This window comes from Cervus canadensis, chromosome 21 (genome assembly GCF_019320065.1).
Source record: "Cervus canadensis isolate Bull #8, Minnesota chromosome 21, ASM1932006v1, whole genome shotgun sequence".
NCBI classification, from domain to species: Eukaryota; Metazoa; Chordata; class Mammalia; order Artiodactyla; family Cervidae; genus Cervus; species Cervus canadensis.
In genome coordinates, this window is record NC_057406.1 from 52,788,847 (window position 1) to 52,809,283 (window position 20,437).

A 20,437-nucleotide genomic window follows, 5' to 3' on the forward strand; every position below is an offset into this window, starting at 1 on the left:
CTATTTTACGTAAAGTAACGTGTATGTCTCAATGTCTCTCTCAATTCATCCCACCCTCTCCTTTCCCCACTGTGTCCACAAGTCTGATCTCTAGGTCAGCGTCTCCATTGCTGCCTTGCAAATAGGTTCATCAGTATCATCATTCTAGATTCCATATATAACTGTTAATATATGATGTGTGTTTTTCTCTTTCGGACTTATTTCACTCTGTATAATAGTTAACCTCCATATTTTAGCTGTATCTGTCTCCTTTGCCACTTTGGTTTATGAACAATTCACTTACATCACGACTATTGCTATTAATCATTATTAGCACACCTAGATCCACCTTTAAAGCTTCAAAAGCTAAAAGGGAAATAAGGCCTTATGCCAATAATTCTACTTTCCACTAAAAATTTATACAAAGGATATAGCTGAACATACCCAAAGATTTATCTACAAGAGTATTGCTAGAGACTAAATGTTTAGGTTCTCTCAAAATTCTTCTATTGAAACCTAATCCCCAGTGTATGGTATTGGAGGCTGAGGTCTCAAAAGGGTGATCAGGTCATGACGGTGGGGCCCTCCTAATGGGATTAATCCTAGAAAAGAGGCCTGAGAAAGAGCCGGTCCCCTTCCACCATGTAAGGTTACAGGAGAAGTCAGAAATCCGCAACCCAGACAAGAGTTCTCATTAGAACTCAACCGTACAAGCACCCTGATGAAGTTCCAACCTCCAGAATTAAGATAAATAAATTTCTATTGTTTATAAGCTATGGCGTTCTGTTATAGTCATTCAAAGGGATTAAGACAAATATGAATGGCAAAGTAATTTTTAACAGAAATATCCAAAATACAGGATTAATTAAATCATGGTACATCATAAATATCAAAGTTCAAGATGTTAAAAATTACACTGTTGGAAAATATTAATTCATTTAAGCAGATGAGAAGTATTTATTTGTCACCAACAATATATGAACAGGATAAAGTAGAAAAAAAAGGTTTTAAGACAGTAGTCATAATATCCTTACTTTTAAAAAAAATTTATAAATACATGTATAAGAATATCTGAGGGACAGCAAAATGTTAATATTAGATTGGTGGACTATAGATCACTTCAATATCTTTTTTAATTTATAATGAACATATATAAATTATGTAGTCAGAAAAAAGTAATATCAATATGATTTTTTCAAGTTAATTGTTTTTTTAATTTGTTTTTTCTATTGAAGGATAATTGCTTTACAGAATTTTGTTGTTTTCTATCAAACCTCAACATGGATCAGCCATAGGTATACATATATCCCCTCAACAAGTTAATTGGTTTTTTACTCATATGTAATAGATCTAATATGAAAGTCTATAAAGATTTGATATTTAATACTAGTGTCCTCCACACAGATTGTCCCAACTAGCCCACCTCCCCATAACCTTAAACCTTGGGTATTATTATTTTTAAAATCTGTTCCAATTTGATGGGAAGTAAATTAACACTCTTTTAATCTGCCCTTCCTTGATTTTTTTTTTTAATGAGATTCAACATGTTTTCATATGACTGTCGGCCATGTACGATTTTTTTTTTTCATTTGCTACAGTTCTGCTCTTTCAGATTATAGAAGAAAAAGTTAGTTGCTCAGTCGTTTCCAACTTTTTGTGACCCCCATGGACTATAGCCCACCAGGCTTCTCTGTCTATGGGATTTCCCAGTCGAGAATACTGGAGTAGGTTGCCATTCCCTTCTTCAGGGGATCTCCCTGATTCAGGGATCAAACCCAGATCTAACCTGCATTGTAGTCAGACTCTTACCATCTGAGCCACCAGGGAAGCCCTTGAGATTACTGAAATTCCCCCCAAATTCAAGCATGCTTTGATTCTGAACCACTGAGCCCAAGCATCCAGCCCTCCATTGCATCCTCCCAGCTTCTCCCAGGATTTCATTAGCTCAATGATTCTCAACCTTGCCTCTATATCACAATGACCTGAGGAGCCTTAAAGATCCTGACACCTGGCTCTCCAGAAAGCAGAGTTGTTGGTTTAACTGATCTAGGGCTTCCCTGGTAGCTCAGATGGTAAGGAATCTGCCTGCAATGCAGGAGACCCGGGAATTTTAAAGCTCCCCAAGTTACTCGCTGTTGTTGTTGAAGTAGAGTTTATTTATACTGTTGTGTAAATATACATATATATATACTGACATATGCATACATTCTTTTTCAGATTCTTTTCTGTTATAGGCTATTATAAGATATTGAATATAATTCCCCAGCTCATTCTAATGTGCATGATACTGAGAACCACAGCTTCAGAGAGGCTCTGCTAATGGCATCCTAACGAGCATCCTGAGATGCTGGAAAATGCCTCCCATTAGCATCTACACCTGCTATGAAGAGCAAGATGATGAAGATGCACACAAAAGACAGAGATGAGGAGGGAAACAGACTGACCTCCAGTGTCATCTCATTTGTTTAAGATATTGACTCAATAAATATTTGAGCATCTACTAGGACAATAATGGGTTTCCCTTGTGGCTCAGCGGGTAAAGAATTCACCTGCAATGCAGGAGACCTGGGTTTGATCACTAGGCTGGGAAGATCCCCTGGAGAAGGGAATGGCTACCCACTACAGTATTGTGGCCTGGAGGATTCCGTGGACTTCTTGCAAAGCCCTGTAGACTATAGACTATAGCCCATGTGGTCACAAAGAGACAGACATGACTGAGTGACATTTACTTTCACTAGGACAATAATAATCGTGCACAATTATTGAACATTTACTATAGGTCAGCCTCTCTTCTAAGCCCTTTACACGTAGTCCTTATCTCCATTATATAGGTGAGGAAACTGAGGCACAGAGAAGTTGAGTTATTTGCTTACAGTCACACAGCTGTTAAGGAGTAGAGGCAGGATTCAAACACAAACAAGCTACCTCTGACATTCATGTCATAACATCACAGGCCAGATGCTGCAAAGGCAGCTGGTACATCATAGTAAAAAAAACAAAACAGTTAACAGTTCCCGCTTTCATATGTCTTAAGGTTTGCATGCATGTCAAGTCACCTCACTCATGTCCAACTCTTTGCGACCCCATGGACTATAGCCCGCCAGGCTCCTCTGTCCATGATTCCCCAGGCAAGAATACTGGAGTGGGTTGCCATGCCCTCTTCCAGGGGATCTTCCTGACCCGGAGATCGAACCCATGTCTCCTGCGGCTCCCGCATTGCACAGATTCTTAATCACTGAGTCACCGGGGAAGCCCTGTTTTAAGATTTTCTGGAGAGCAAATGAATAAACACATAAGATATGAAGGAAAACACAAGACACTATAAAAGAATATAACCATATATGCACATTCATAGCAACATTACTCACAATAGCAAATGTAATATAAAAGATGGAAGCCACCCAAGTGTCCATCCACAGATGAGTGGATAAAGGAAGTGTGGTATACACATACAAAGGCACATTATTCAGCCTTAGAAAGGAATGAAAATACTGCCCCATTCTACAACATAGATGAATCCTGAATCCTGAACATTATGCTAAGTGGAAAAAAAAAAAAAAACAGCCACAAAAGGACAAATACAAATACTGTATGATTCAACTTCACTGAGGAATAGAGTACTCAAATCATTAGAGACAGAAAGTATAATGGTGGTTATCTGGGGCTTGAGAGAAGGGAATGGTGAGTTTTTATTTTATGAGCACAGAGATTGCACTTTGGAAGATGAAAAAAAGTTCCAGAGTTGGGTGGTGACAAAAGTTGCTCCAAAATGTGAATATACTTAATGCCACTATGAATAATGTGAATACACTTAAAAATAGTGAATACACTTAAAAAATGTGAATACACTTAAAAATAGTTAAAATTCTAAATGTTCATGTTCTGTACCTTTTATCACAATTTTTTAAAATAGCTTTTAAAATGATAAAGAAAATAGCCAGAAGTCTCAAATTAGGTTGGGGAAGGAGTCAGGGAAGGTCTATTTCAGGAGGTGACATTTAATGGGAGACTTGGGGATCAAAGGCTCAGCAAGGTAAAGATTAGAGGGAGGCTATTCTGAACAGAAGGAACAGTATGAAAGAGACTCCAGCAATGGTCCCTGTACAACTCCTCCGTCTCAGAGGCAAGAAACTGCGGCATGGAGATAAAATGACTTGTCCAAGGTCCCATCATTTCCTACTGTCCAAACCATCCAGGCTCCTTCCAAATGCACTTGGAAAAAGTATCCCAGCTCCCTGTTGGTAGCAGCCAGACGTAGATCTCACACAAAAACAGGGGCAATGGCTACAGAAGAGGAAAGAGAATTGAGCAGGCACTGGCCAAGAAAAAGGGAAGTGGGAGCAGCAGAGAGGTTACAGAGTGAGTTCTGGAGCTTTGTGCTGTGTTCTGCTTTTAGGAAAAGAGGAATATTACAGTGGGAGACGTCTGGATTGTAGTTGTGAAGACTGAGCTAATGCCCTGATTATCAGTCTGCCTACCACAGCAAAGGTACCCCATAAACAATAGGAAAGTCAGGGAAACTTTTCTTGAGTGTGGCTGAAAATATTTCTGAGTAACCCCTCATCAGGAAAAAAAAAATTTGATCCGGAGAATGTCATTTGGGATATCTGAGACGGGGCTGTAAAAGTGAGATTTTCATTCATTTCCGGGAAGGGGGGTTGGGTGCAAGCAAGGGAGGGAGGGATCCAAGGAAGATAAAACATTTCTGTATCCCAGGCTGACGCACTGAACCTTTTCAAGTATGAGAGCAGTTGGAATTCAGCAGGGGCATTTTGACAGCACTGAAATTTATGCCTGCCTGGGAGGAGATAGTACCCTACATTTTTAAACAGTTTTGGTCAGAGGAGAAAAATGTAAAATTGGTCCCGAGCTAATGAGGCCTGATCATCCTTTTATGGCGCTCTAGTATGCAATTAAGGTTAGGTTCATGTAAACTGCCAGCAGGCTCAGACTTTTAACAGCCTTATGTATGTCAGGAAGGAAAATAAATAGTCCGCTATTTGTGCTTTATGTGGGGAAATTATTGAGATAAACAGTGTGAGCCTGACAGGTGTGACTTCTTGCAGCTTAATGTGATGGATTCGCCAGGGGCCACTGGAGCTGATAGCACCAAACTGTTGATGGAGGAAAAGCATGGTGAAGATTCTGACAATTATAGAAGTGACAGAGCCAGGCCGGGTCTGGTGTTTGACTGTGAGGCATGCAGACTTTCAGGGTTTGGGAATGTGGATGGAGCCAGAAAGCAGAGATAGTTTCATTCTATAGGGTAGGTGGAATCCTCAAACTCCAGAGGAGATTAGAGATGGGGACAGGGAGACCTAGAAACGTCTAGTGACTGTATAGCTGTTCAGAATTGGCCCCCAGGTCTCCCGGCCTATTCTGCTTCTGTTACCAAACTTGCGTCACCTGCAAGCAGTGAAACCAACTTGCTGACACCAGTTTGTGCTGAAGGAAAGTGCCGGGTCTATGGCAGGGCCCCAAGCAAGGAGTCAGTCCATGCAGCTAGAACTTAAAAGACTCCAACTCCAGATGGCTTTCAGGGAAAGGTTTTTAAAGCTAAGGTGAGGGAAGTGGGTTGTGTGCTACTTGATCAGCTCAAGGACATTCTTCTGATCAGTGGTTGGTGAGGTAATCAGAGACATTACTTTGCCAACAAAGATCTGTCTAGTCAAAGCTATGGTTTTTCCAATAGCCATGTATGGATGTGAGAGGTGGACCATAAAGAAAGCTGACAGCAGAAGAGTTGATGCTTTTGAACTGTGGTGTTGGAGAAGACTCTTGAGAGTCCCTTGGACAACAAGAAGATCAAACAAGTAAATCCTAAAGGAAATCAGTCCTAAATATTCATTGGAAGGATTGATGCTGAAGCTGAAGCTCCAATACTTTGGCCACCTGATGTGAAGAGCCAACTCATTAGAAAAGACCCTGATGCTGGGAAAGATTGAAGGCAGGAGAAGAAGGGCACGACAGAGGATGAGATGGTTGGGTGGCATCACCGATTCAAAGGGCATGAGTTTGAGAAAGCTCCAGGAGATGATGAAGGACAAGGAAGCCTGGCATGCTGCAGTCCACGGGGTCACAAAGAGTCGGACATGACTGAGTGACTGAATGATGATGACAAGTTAATCAGGAGTCAACATCATCAACCTTTTGGTTCTAACCATCTTGGGTCTACATGCTTGTGAGCAACTTGTAGTTAACTTCTTCTACCTTGTGGGAGTTTCAGTATCTGCAAAACAGCTCAAAGGACTAAGAATACATAGCTAAGAATATTATCTATAGCCCTTGAGGAACTAAAAGTCCTTGACTTTGTTTAGTAGCTAAATTACTTTGTCTTTCTTGACTCTTTTCCTGTGTTTATGTACTTTCTCACTTCTCTGATTTAAATTTATTCATTGGAACTCTGGGAAGGCCTAGGAAGCTAAAGTTTTACTGCAAAGAAGAGGCAGGCAGACATGGGGGAGGGGCGTAGTCTGTCCTGGGAAGGTCCCATAGGGTCCTGCTCGGTTACATTTCCACTATTCTAAACTGTTAAGAACCCTGCAGCATAATGAATTGATGGACTCAGACATAAACTTGGGTTTGATCCTGCTTTTGCCACTGTCTCCTGGCCTCTGGTCACCCCCTCTGTCACCTCGTTGTAATTCATATCATTCAGCACCCGTAGAATTTCCTAAAATGCAAATCTGAGCCTGTCTCACCCTCTGTCCCCTGTTTAAAACCCTGTAAGAAGTATTCTCTGCTACCTGGATAAATCCATAACATGGTTCACAAGGACCTTCACAAACCTGGCCTGTGCTTTCGTCTCCAGGTTCATAATCCCTGTTTCCATCCATCCAAACCTTGTATGCCAGTCTTCCTGAATAGTCTACTCTCTCTACAAATGGTTTGTCAGATAAAATACACAGTGCTGAGTTAAACATAAATTTCAGAGTGACAATGAGTAATCTTTAGTGTAAGTATGTGCCATGGAATATTTGGAATGTTATCTGACATTATCTGATGTTTTTTATCTGACATTCAAATTGGCTGAGGGTTTATTTACCTGTTAAATCTGGCAGCTTTGCTTCAATTAGACCCTGATATTTCCTCACCTCTGGGCCTTTTAAAAATGCACAATGTTTGCTAGAACATCAAGCCTTTTCCCTATCATTGATTAGCTAACTTACTGAGTCGGGGACACCAAAGCTTCATGTTCACCTTCCACAGTGTAAAGTTATCATTGGTGGCTACAAACTCAGCAACGATATTTCTAAGCCCCCTGCATCTAGGTGGGGCCATGTGACTAGATCTCACCAGTGGAATATGAGCAATGAGCATGCATGTCACTTCTGGGCCAAAGTGGTTAACAAGTGGGTATATCTTCTCCTCCCTATATCGTCATCTGATAACCATATGTAAGGACCCCAAGGTCTTAAGGGATGGTGGAACTGTAAGCTGGAAGGAATCTGGAACCCTGAATCATGGTAAGGAAGGCCACCCACAGACAAATCTCTGTGTCAGTTACACAAGGGAGAAGGAAATGTCTATCATGGCAGTGAAATGTGAGGCTTTGCTTGTTACAACAGCTACCATTATCTTAGCTAATATGTGCGTTCTTTGAGTCTTTGACATATCCTCCTCATAGACAGTCCCTCAAATTTGGTTAGTGACTCCTCTTATGTGCTCCCATAACACACTCATTCTTTCTCATTTCAGTAACATCTACCATGCTGTTGAAATAGGCTCTTGTCTGACATTTTTTCCTACTAACAAAATGTTTCTTGGAGTTAGGGACTAGAATTTTCTTGGTCACAATTACATCTGCAAAGCATAGCATTGTTGAATAAATATTGTTCTGTTTCCTTGTTTTTATTTTTTTATTTTATTTTTTTTTATTAGTTGGAGGCTAATTACTTCACAACATTTCAGTGGGTTTTGTCATACATTGATATGAATCAGCCATAGAGTTACACGTATTCCCCATCCCGATCCCCCCTCCCACCTCCCTCTCCACCCGATTCCTCTGGGGCTTTCCCAGTGCACCAGGCCGAGCACTTGTTCTCATGCATCCCACTTGGGCTGGTGATCTGTTTCACCATAATAGTATACATGCTGTTCTTTCGCAACATCCCACCCTCACCTTCTCACCACAGAGTTCAAAAAAGTCTGTTCTGTACTTCTGTGTCTCTTTTTTTCTGTTTTGCATATAGGGTTATCGTTACTCTTTCTAAATTCCATATATATGTGTTAGTATGCTGTAATGTTCTTTATCTTTCTGGCTTACTTCACTCTGTATAATGGGCTCCAGTTTCATCCATCTTAGAACTGGTTCAAATGAATTCTTTTTTAACTGGCTGAGTAATATTCCATGGTGTATATGTACCACAGTTTCCTTATCCATTCATCTGCTGATGGGCATCTAGGTTGCTTCCATGTCCTGGCTATTATAAACAGTGCTGCGATGAACATTGGGGTGCACGTGTCTCTTTCAGATCTGGTTTCCTCAGTGTGTATGCCCAGAAGTGGGATTGCTGGGTCATATGGCAGTTCTATTTCCAGTTTTTTAAGAAATCTCCACACTGTTTTCCATAGCGGCTGTACTAGTTTGCATTCCCACCAACAGTGTAAGAGGGTTCCCTTTTCTCCACACCCTCTCCAGCATTTATTGCTTGTAGACTTTTGGATAGCAGCCATCCTGACTGGCGTGTAATGGTACCTCATTGTGGTTTTGATTTGCATTTCTCTGATAATGAGTGATGTTGAGCATCTTTTCATGTGTTTGTTAGCCATCTGTATGTCTTCTTTGGAGAAATGTCTGTTTAGTTCTTTGGCCCATTTTTTGATTGGGTCATTTATTTTTCTGGAATTGAGCTTCAGGAGTTGCTTGTATATTTTTGAGATTAAGCCACAGTCATCAAAACAGTATGGTACTGGCACAAAGACAGAAATAAGATCAAATGGAACAAATAGAAAGCCCAGAGATAAATCCATGAACCTATGGACACCTTATCTTTGACAAAGGAGGCAAGGATATACAATGGAAAAAAGACAACCTCTCTAACAAGTGGTGCTGGGAAAGCTGGTCAACCACTTGTAAAAGAATGAAACTAGAACACTTTCTAACACCATACACAAAAATAAACTCAAAATGGATTAAAGATCTAAATGTAAGACCAGAAACTATAAAACTCCTAGAGGAGAACATAGGCAAAACACTCTCCGACATAAATTGCAGCAGGATCCTCTATAACCCATCTCCCAGAATATTGGAAATAAAAGCAAAATTAAACAAGTGGGACCTAATGAAACTTAAAAGCTTTTGCACAACAAAGGAAACTGTAAGCAAGGTGAAAAGACAGCCCTCAGATTGGGAGAAAATAATAGCAAATGAAGCAACAGACAAAGGATTAATCTCAAAAATGTTTCCTCATTTTTAAAATTAAGGTGGCAATCAAGTGATTTCTAAGATCACCTCCATATCTATAATTCAGGTGTTATGAATGTAGTGAAGTGAAAACCTTTGTCTGACTTCCCAGAACCACATTTTCCATGAGGAACGTAGCTTCTTCCATTGGCTATGGTTCTGATGATCATGGCACCCACCCCCCAACTTTCACCACCACAGAAATGGAGCAGGAAATCAGTTTAGACCCTACTGTTTCACTCTCCTACAACAGTGACTGATCAAAGATAGGACAAAGACCCATTCTAGATTTTCCCCTTAGCTTATATATGCATATTGAAACACAGAAGCTATTTCTCCCCCTACTGGGGTTCTTATGGTAGAAGGATGTATATGGTAGCCTCTTAGTGGCAATCTAATAAGTGGCTTACTTATTTGAGAGAGTGTTTAAAAAAAAATAAAGCTAACACAGACACACACACAAAAACAAATCAGAAAGAAATAAAGAAAAAAGATCTCCAATAATTTCTAAGTTTCTGGATCAAGCTGTGCCTGAAGCCAACAACCTCTGACCTTTTCACTCACATGTGCCAACAAACCCTGATTTTGGCTTGAAGCAAACCTTAAATTATGCGCTTATAGCCAAAAAAAGTTCTGAATAATGTAAAAATAGTAGCCTTCATGAGTTTAAAATATATCCAGGACCACACACTATTTGGCATGGAATACATACAAAATAAACTTGATATTTAATTTTAATTGGTTAGGATGAGATAACAATAGATACAACCAGTGCATTAATATTTAACACAGAACATAAGACACGTGCCTGCACTATTCACTAAAAGTGGATGAATTTAGAAATTTAAAAAAAAAATTTTGGGCCATACTATGCAGCATGCTGGGATCTTAGTTCTTTAATCAGGGATAAAACCCGCGTCCTCTTTATTGGAAGCATGGAGTCTTAACCACTGGACTATCACGGAAGTTCCTAGAAGTGCTTTTTAAAATTTAGTTTCATCCTGTAAGTGCCAACCTAAAGAACAGATAAACAATATAATTTTAAAGATATCAAGAGTTCTTGTCAGTAGGTACCTACTCTCATCTTCTCACACGTTCTGGAGGAGGGTAGTTAGAAACAAAATTAGAAACAAAATTTCTAATCTGCTATAGGGAAACCAAGTTGAAGCAGCTGCCAAGTTTTTGACCACACGTGCATGCATGCTAAGTCTCTAGTCGTGTCTGACTCTTTCCGACCCTATGGACTGTAGCCCTCCAGGCTCCTCTGTCCATGGGCTTCTCCAGGCAAGAATACTAGAATAGGTTGCCATGCCCTCCTCCAGGGGATCTTCCTGACCCAGGGATGGAAACCGTGTCTCTTAAGTCTCCTGCATTGGCAGGCAGGTTCTTTACCACTAGCGCCACCTGAGAAGCCCTTTTGACAACACCCCAACCACCAAATCTATACCACTCTTTATCCCCAGCACAGCCAACTGATCAAGGAGAAGCACTTTATAAGCTGAAGCAATCAGCTCTGTCCTACCTGACATTTGAAGCTTGTACTGCGAGACAGACTGAAAAGGAGGGCACTGGGTCACATGGAGAGCCCACCCAAATGAGAAGGAACCTAAACATCTGCTTCTGTATTTCAGGGAATGTGCTGGTTTCTGCTCTTTTAATCCAAGATTGTCTATTCCTCCAATCATAGGAGCTTCCCAACATCTTTTTCCAGAATGTTTTTCTTAATCACGTGGAGTGAGAGAAGAGGACGTCCAAAAGTGGACATCAGATATCATTGCTCCTGAGGTCCATCACCCATGCCCTTCTGCCAGCATCCCACTGGATATTGGAGTGCTCCTCTGCCCTCCATCATGTTGAGGACCAGCCCACCTCCCACCATCACCAGTGTCCTGAAATCCAAGCCCCTGATTCCTCTCAGATATGTAATACTTTCCACAGCTGCAATTAGTTATATTATGCTACATTGTCATGCAGAGTAGTTGAGCTATGCTGTCTCAAATTTCTCCACTATAGACTAGGATTTTAATTTGACCATTGTGTACTCCAGGATATTATGTTTTTCACAAAATAAAAGACCATCCTTACTCCAAAGATGAATTCTTCTACCATTACAGGGAAAATAACTGGTGAGAGCTTTATTCTTTTTAAATTTCTTTCTAGTTTCTTTTTTTAAATTTTTTCTTTGTATTTGGAATCACAAAATTAACAATTAACAATAAGCACACGATATATTTATACTTGGATATATTATATATATGCATGCATGCAAGGTCGTTTCAGTCATGTCCAACTCTGCCACCCTATGGACTGTAACCCCGCCAGGCTCCTCTGTCCATGGGATTCTCCAGGCAAGAATACTAGAGTGGGTTGTCATTCCCTTCTCCAGTGGATCTTCCTGACCCAGGGATCGAACCCATGTCTCTTATATCTACCTGCACTGGCAGGCGGGTTCTCTAGCATGAGCACCACCTGGCAAGCCCCATATATATGCATACATACATATATAGGCAGATATCTATCTAGAACAATAAATATACATATAAAATGCAGAAGCCTGTACAACAAACTATGCAAAGTTTGGCCCATGGACTGGCTGGTGGCAGCTTTAGAGCATCAGTTTGTTCTAGCTTCCAGCCTAAAGATTTCAGAGCTATTGCAAGCCAGACTCAGTACCCACTTTTCATTGAAAGGCCCGGTTCACCTCCTTTTCTTAGAACACCAAATGGCATCCAGGGAGACATGCCTGAACTTCTTCAGTTCAGGTCAGTTCAGTTGCTCAGTCGTGTCCGACTCTTCACAACCTCATGGACCACAGCACGCCAGGCCTCCCTGTCCATCACCAACTTCCAGAGTCTACTCAAACTCATCTCCACTGAGTCAGTGATGCCATCCAACCATCTCATCCTCTGTCATCCCCTTCTCTTCCTGCCCCCAATCTTTCTCAGCATCAGGGTCTTTCCAAATGAATCAGTTCTTCACATCAGGTGGCCAAAGTACTGGAGCTTCAGCTTCAACATCAGTCCTTCAAGTGAACACTCAGGACTGATCTCCTTTAGGATGGACTGGTTGGATCTCCTTGTAGTCCAAGGGACTCTCAAGAGTCTTGTCCAACACCACAGTTCAAAAGCATCAATTCTTCAGTGCTCAGCTTTCTTTATAGTCCAACTCTCACATCCATATATGACTACTGGAAAAACCATAGCTTTGACTAGATGGACCTTTGTTGGCAAAGTTATGTCTCTGCTTTTTAATATGCTGTCTGGGTTGGTCATAACTTTCCTTCCAAGGATTAAGTGTCTTTTAATTTCATGGCTGCAGTCACCATCTGCAGTGACTTTGGAACCCCAAAAAATAAAGTTTGTCACTGTTTCCACAGTTTCCCCATCTATTTGCCATGAAGTGATGGGACTGGATGACATGATCTTAGTTCTGAATGTTGAGCTTTAAGCCGACTTTTTCACTCTCCAAGTTCTATCAGTAATTCAGAGCCAAGGGGAATAATCCAGGGGACAAACGCTTCTCTCTCCAGACTCCCTCCAGGCATCTGGCGATCCTCAGGCAGCCGAGGTGGACAGGCCGCACGGCGACAAGCAAATAGGAAACAGGCCTCTGACCGGGTGGTCTGCCTCTCAGTGTCCATCACAGGCCAGGGAGCGGTAACAGCTGTCTGGCAAGGAGGCCAGCGCGTGCCCAATGCGGACAGTGACGAGCCAGCCCTCCCCGCTCGCCAGGCCTTCTGCCCCAGGCGTCCTCCAATGGGCTGTCAACAAGGAGGAGGGATGTGTCTTTTCACTGAGTAGGTCACATCGAGTTGGCCAACAGAAACCACCCAAAGGTTATGTCCACACTTGGACAGTCATCGTGGCAGAAGGGCCAATCAGTTTGTAAATAGGGAATCTCACTCAGGTGTCCTGAGGTTTGGAGAAGAAAAGGAAGCCATGGGTATTTAATTGGCTGCCCGAGTGCCCCAGAGCCATTGTGTACCATGGGTGGAGACTACAGTTCCTCTGCTACACCAAATGTGTAGAAATCACTTCATATTTGAAGCTACTTTCCTGACTGTAAGTTGGGATGGTTGGACCAGACCTTGGAATCGTAAAATATTGGAGAATGACTGGTGAGCTAAACCAACCCCCTCATATGACAGATGAGTATATTGAGGCTGGTTTCATTTATTAAGCACATTTCTTGAGCTCAACTATGTGTCAAGTGAAGTGTTAGACGCTAGAGATAAACTAGTGAGCAAAAATATACACAATTCCTTCCCTCAAGGTGCTTGCAGTACAGTGGGGGGCGAGAGAGAGACATTGATTGAATAATCACATGTATGAAAGCCTAGCACATGCTGAGCTCTGTGAAGAGGAAATCAGTGTACTAAGAACATATTTCAGGCAGACCTGACCCAGTGAAGTTAGTTCTGTAGGGAAGTTCTTTTAGATACAAGACCGGAAGGAATGATAAGCTTTGACTAGATGAGGGAGTGGGAGGAAGAGGCAGAGAGAAAGCATATGCAAAGGCCCTGAGGCCACAGAGAGCAGGGGGACTTTTAGGATTCTGAAAACTGCCAGGGGGTGAGGAGCTAGAACAGAGAAAGATAGGCAGAGTGGGGCAAGATGAGACCAGAGTCAGAGGCAGAGACACCCTCCAGGGCGTAGCATGAAGGGGTTGTGTGGTGGGTAAAATGCTAAGACGGTTTGTAACACTTCAGTGCCCTCTTCTTCTTGACGTGCTCAGTTGTGTCCAACTCTCTGCAATCCCATGGACTGTATGTAGCCTGCCAGGATGTATGTAGCCTACATGGGATTCTCCAGACAAGAATCCTGGAGTGGGTTGCCATGCCCTCCTCCAAGGGATCTTCCCAAACCAGGGACCAAACCTGCATCTACTGCATCTCTTGCATTGCACATTGCAAGAAGATTGTTTACCACTTAGCCACAGGGGATGCCCCCAATGTCCTGTAATCCCTCTCTTTTGAGTCTAGGCAGGCAGGATCTATGAATATGACGGAATGTTACTCCTGAAGTGATGCTACATTAAAGAGCAAAAGGGTTTTGCAGGTATAACTAAGGTTCCCAATAAATTGCCTTTGAGTAAAATTAAAGGATAATTATCCCGGGAAGGCCTGATCTAATCAAGATCAGCAGCAGCAGAAGCAGACACTCCTCTGCTGACCTGGAAAAAAAGAACTGGCCATCTTGTGAGCTGCCTGTGGTGGGGGCTGTGGCCTGAGGACAGCCTCTAGGAGCTGAGAGGAACCCCTGGGCAATAGCCAGTCAGAAAACGGGAACCTCTGTCCTGTGTTCACAAGCAAATGAAACCCACCAACCACCTGATTGAGTCTAAGAGGATCCTGACCCCAGGTGAAGCCACAGCCTCAGTCAACACCTAGATTTCAGCCTTGTGCGATTCTGAGCGGAGAACTTGGCCCGCTACACTCAGAATTCTGACCCATAGAAACTGTGAGACAACAAATGGGTCTCTCAAAGTCCCTAAATGTGTGTGTGTGTTTGTTGTAATTGGTTGTGTTATGATAGACACTAATACAGCTGTTTAAAGATGTTGGTATTTACCTTTAGAACATTAGGAAGTCATTGGGGAATTTTAAAGAGGGGCTTGAAGGGGGTGACATTATCTCCTTGGGTTTCTGAAGATTCCTCAGGCTCCTATATGAAGAATGAATTTGAAAGCAAGAGTCCAGTAAGAAGGCAAGAGATGGTAGTGGTTCTGATGGTGGATTTGATCACAGAGACAGACAGAAAAGATAAACAGACAGTAACCAAGGAAAATTCTGACTCTTATCTTTAGAAATATATACTGAACGGGATTGGGAATACATGTAAATCCATGGCTGAAAAAAAAAATAAAAAAAAAAAAAAAGAAATATATACTGAAATATTTGCTTAAAACAATCCGAAAGGTCAGGAAGAGAATAGATGAGACAATATTTGCCATGTTTTAATAATATTTCAAGCTAATAGAAGCATCAGATTTATTATTAAAATAGTATTTCTATTTTGTATGTATATAACTATATTGATTTTTAGTTAAAATATATACACAGTGAAACATAAATCTCAAGAGTACAGGTTGAGGATTAAAGATCTAAATGTAAGACCAGAAACTATAAAACTCCTAGAGGAGAACATAGGCAAAACACTCTCCAACATAAATCGCAGCAGGATCCTCTATGACCCACCTCCCAGAATATTGGAAATAAAAGCAAAAATAAACAAGTGGGACCTAATGAAACTTAAAAGCTTTTGCACAACAAAGGAAACTGTAAGCAAGGTGAAAAGACAGCCCTCAGATTGGGAGAAAATAATAGCAAATGAAGCAACAGACAAAGGATTAATCTCAAAAATATACAAGCAACTCCTGAAGCTCAATTCCAGAAAAATAAATGACCCAATCAAAAAATGGGCCAAAGAACTAAACAGACATTTCTCCAAAGAAGACATACAGATGGCTAACAAACACATGAAAAGATGCTCAACATCACTCATTATCAGAGAAATGCAAATCAAAACCACCATGCGGTACCATCTCACACTGGTCAGAATGGCTGCTATCTAAAAGTCTACAAGCAAAAATGCTGGAGAGGGTGTGGAGAAAAGGGAACCCTCTTACACTGTTGGTGGGAATGCAAACTAGTACAGCCACTATGGAGAACAGTGTGGAGATTTCTTAAAAAACTGGAAATAGAACTGCCATATGACCCAGCAATCCCACTTCTGGGCATACACACTGAGGAAACCAGATCTGAAAGAGACATGTGCACCCCAATGTTCATCGCAGCACTGTTTATAATAGCCAGGACATGGAAGCAACCTAGATGCCCATCAGCAGATGAATGGATAAGGAAGCTGTGGTACATATACACCATGGAATATTACTCAGCCATTAAAAAGGATTCATTCAAATCAGTTCTAGTGAGATGGATGAAACTGGAGCCAATTATACAGAGTGAAGTAAGCCAGAAAGATAAAGAACATTACAGCATACTAACACATATATATGGAATTTAGAAAGATGGTAACGATAACCCTATATGCAAAACAGAAAAAGAGACACATATGTACAGAACAGACTTTTGGACTCTGTGGGAGAAGATGAGGGTGGGATGTTTCGAGAGAACAGCATCAAAACATGTATATTATCTATAGTGAAACAGATCACCAGCCCAGGTGGGATGCATGAGACAAGTGCTCAGACCTGGTGCACTGGGAAGACCCAGAGGGATCGGGTGGAGAGAGAGGTGGGAGGGGGGATCGGGATGGGGAATACATGTAACTCCATGGCTGATTCATGTCAATGTATGACAAAACCCACTTCAATATTGTAAAGTAATTAGCCTCCAACTAATAAAAATAAATGAAAAAAAAAAGAGTACAGGTTGATAAATTTTGAAGAGAGCATATACTTACATGACCCATTCTCCCTGCCATCCCAGAAAAGCTCCCTCCACTCCCCACCCAGCTAATATTAGCTCTCTATCCAGAGGTGAAATTTACTAATACATTCAACAAAGTTGCAGAATACAAAATCAACATATAAAAATCAGTTTCACATCTATACACTAATTAAAAACTATCCAAAAAAAGAAATTGAGGACAATTTCATTTACAATATCATTAAAAAGAGTAAAATACTTAGGAATAAACTTTACTAAAGTGGTAAAACTCATATACATTGAAAACTAAAAAATGTTAAAAGAAATTAAAGGCACAAATGGATGGAAAGACATATGTTCACGGATGAGAAGATTTAACATTTAAAATGTGCATACTGCTCATTGGACGCACCGGCAGCATTCCAGATTGCTGACTTCTTCAGCAGAGCCGGCCCTACGCTTTTACAACCATGTCTAAGGGACCTGCAGTTGGCATTGATCTTGGCACCACCTATTCTTGTGTGGGTGTCTTCCAGCACGGAAAGGTGGAAATAATTGCCAATGATCAGGGGAACCGAACCACCCCAAGCTATGTCACCTTTACTGATACCGAACGATTGATCGGTGATGCTGCAAAGAACCAGGTCGCAATGAATCCCACCAACACGGTTTTTTATGCCAAACGACTTATTGGACGAAGATTTGATGATGCTGTTGTCCAGTCTGATATGAAACATTGGCCCTTCATGGTTGTGAATGATGCTGGCAGGCCTAAGGTTCAAGTAGAATACAAGGGAGAGACAAAGAGTTTTTATCCAGAGGAGGTGTCATCCATGGTCCTGACCAAGATGAAGGAAATCGCAGAAGCCTACCTTGGGAAGACTGTTACCAACGCTGTTGTCACAGTACCTGCCTACTTCAATGACTCTCAGCGTCAGGCTACCAAAGATGCTGGAACTATTGCTGGTTTCAACGTACTTCGAATCATCAATGAGCCAACTGCTGCTGCTATTGCCTATGGCTTAGACAAAAAGGTTGGAGCAGAAAGAAATGTGCTGATCTTTGATCTAGGTGGTGGCACTTTTGATGTGTCAATCCTCACTATTGAGGATGGAATCTTTGAGGTCAAATCTACAGCTGGAGATACTCACTTGGGCGGAGAAGACTTTGACAACCGCATGGTCAACCATTTTATTGCGGAGTTCAAGCGCAAACACAAGAAGGATATCAGTGAGAACAAGAGGGCTGTCCGTCGTCTCCGTACTGCTTGTGAGCGTGCTAAGCGCACACTCTCTTCCAGCACCCAGGCCAGTATTGAGATTGATTCCCTCTATGAAGGAATCGACTTCTATACCTCTATTACCCGTGCCCGATTTGAAGAATTGAATGCTGACTTGTTCCGTGGCACCCTGGACCCTGTGGAGAAAGCCCTTCGGGATGCTAAGCTGGACAAGTCCCAGATCCACGATATTGTCTTGGTTGGTGGCTCAACCCGCATCCCCAAGATTCAGAAACTTCTCCAGGACTTCTTCAACGGGAAAGAACTGAATAAGAGCATCAACCCTGATGAGGCTGTTGCGTACGGTGCAGCTGTTCAGGCAGCCATTTTGTCTGGAGACAAATCTGAAAATGTTCAAGACTTGCTGCTGTTGGATGTCACTCCTCTTTCCCTTGGAATTGAAACTGCTGGTGGAGTCATGACTGTCCTCATCAAGCGCAATACCACCATTCCTACCAAGCAGACGCAGACTTTCACCACCTACTCTGACAACCAGCCTGGTGTGCTCATTCAGGTTTATGAAGGTGAGCGTGCCATGACCAAGGATAACAACCTGCTTGGCAAGTTTGAACTCACAGGCATACCTCCTGCCCCACGTGGTGTTCCTCAGATTGAAGTCACTTTTGATATTGATGCCAATGGCATTCTCAATGTCTCTGCTGTGGATAAGAGCACAGGGAAAGAGAACAAGATTACCATCACTAATGACAAGGGCCGCTTGAGCAAGGAAGACATTGAACGCATGGTTCAAGAAGCAGAGAAGTACAAAGCTGAAGATGAGAAGCAGCGGGATAAGGTGTCTTCAAAGAATTCGCTTGAATCCTATGCCTTCAACATGAAAGCTACTGTTGAGGATGAGAAACTTCAGGGCAAGATTAATGATGAAGACAAACAGAAGATTCTTGACAAGTGTAATGAAATAATCAACTGGCTGGATAAGAACCAGACTGCAGAGAAGGAAGAATTTGAACATCAGCAGAAGGAGCTGGAAAAAGTCTGCAACCCCATCATTACCAAGCTATACCAGAGTGCAGGAGGCATGCCTGGAGGAATGCCAGGAGGAATGCCTGGGGGCTTCCCTGGTGGTGGAGCTCCTCCATCAGGTGGTGCCTCCTCTGGGCCCACTATTGAAGAGGTTGATTAGGCAAGCCTAGCATAGATCTAGCATTGTTCCACACAAAACATGGAAGGACCCAAATTTGTAGCAAATCCCGTGGCAGTTATGAAGTTGAGCTGCTATAGTAAATAACTGGGCATTCTTGATACTTGAACATGGAATGTGTGTGCACATGGAAAAACATTGCACTTTACAAGCACTGTATTGTAAGTGGAAAAATGCAATGTCTTAAATAAAACTGTATTTAAAATTGGCAAAAAAAATAAAAAATAAAAATAAAAAAATAAAATGTGCATACTACCCAAAGTGCTCTACAGAATCAATGTAATCCCCATTATGTATCAAATTTTTAATTCATTTTATCTTTATCCTATAATTCATCTTTATCCTATAAAAATAATCACACAGCACATAAAGATGTATGATCATAACCATGTTTTAGAATGGGGAGAAATTAAAAACACTCTGTGTCCATCACAATGGTACAGTGGAAGAGTGTGTAGTCATTAATGTGTTTATGAAGTTCTACATTAACATATTAAAATGTTCACAGTAAATTATTGGGTGAAACAACAATTACAGAGCATAATGTACAGTACATCCCACTAATGTAAGTTTGTGCCTCTTTAGGAATGTTTGCCGATCCATCCAATTCCTAAAAATCTGGGTGAGGGGGGTTTGTGCTTCTTCTTTATAATTTTCCATGATTCTGTACTTTTTTGGGTAATGAACAAGAATGTTTTGTAATTGGATGAAAAAAATGATTTTATTTTGGAGTGAGCAAGTGAGTAACAGGAAATGACACGGGCAAGAAACATAACTGGAATGTGATTTCCAATGAGAATGGTCCTGCAAAGCAATGGTGCATGAGCCTTGTCATGCTTGCTAAGGAGAGGACTGCTCAAGAGACTGGCCAGACCTTGAATCTGCCTGTTCTCCAGCTCCCACTCACCTCTGCCCTAGTTCAGCCTCAGGTTCCTCATTTGTTAAACAAAATTTTAGTAGCTTGCCTGTAATCATGGAGCTGGGCTTCCCTGGTGGCTCAGTGGTAAAGAATCCACCTACAATGCCGGAGACTCAAGTTCGATCCCTGGGTCAGGAAGATCCCCTGGAGGAGGGCATGGCAACCTATTCTAGTATTCTTGCCTGGAGAAGCCCATGGACAGAGGAGCCTGGCAGGCTACATCCACGGAGTCACAAAGAGTCGAACATGATTTAGTGACTAAATAACAACAACAGCTCATGGAGATAACAGATGAAAAACAC

At 41.7% G+C, this 20,437-nt stretch overlaps 1 protein-coding gene across 1 annotated transcript; it reads left to right on the forward strand.

Annotated features, from left to right (window-relative positions):
- Positions 1-17,176: 17,176 nt before the first annotated feature.
- LOC122423465 (heat shock cognate 71 kDa protein-like) lies at positions 17,177-19,434 on the forward strand. The gene has a single exon (XM_043440556.1). It carries the CDS (start codon positions 17,246-17,248, stop codon positions 19,196-19,198), a length of 1,953 nt encoding a protein of 650 aa, XP_043296491.1. The 5' UTR covers positions 17,177-17,245; the 3' UTR covers positions 19,199-19,434.
- The last annotated feature ends 1,003 nt before the right edge of the window (positions 19,435-20,437 follow it).

Excerpts from the sequence above, each read along its gene's own strand:
- LOC122423465 (XM_043440556.1), top strand. The coding sequence starts at position 17,246 with ATGTCTAAGGGACCTGCAGTTGGCATTGATCTTGGCACCACCTATTCT.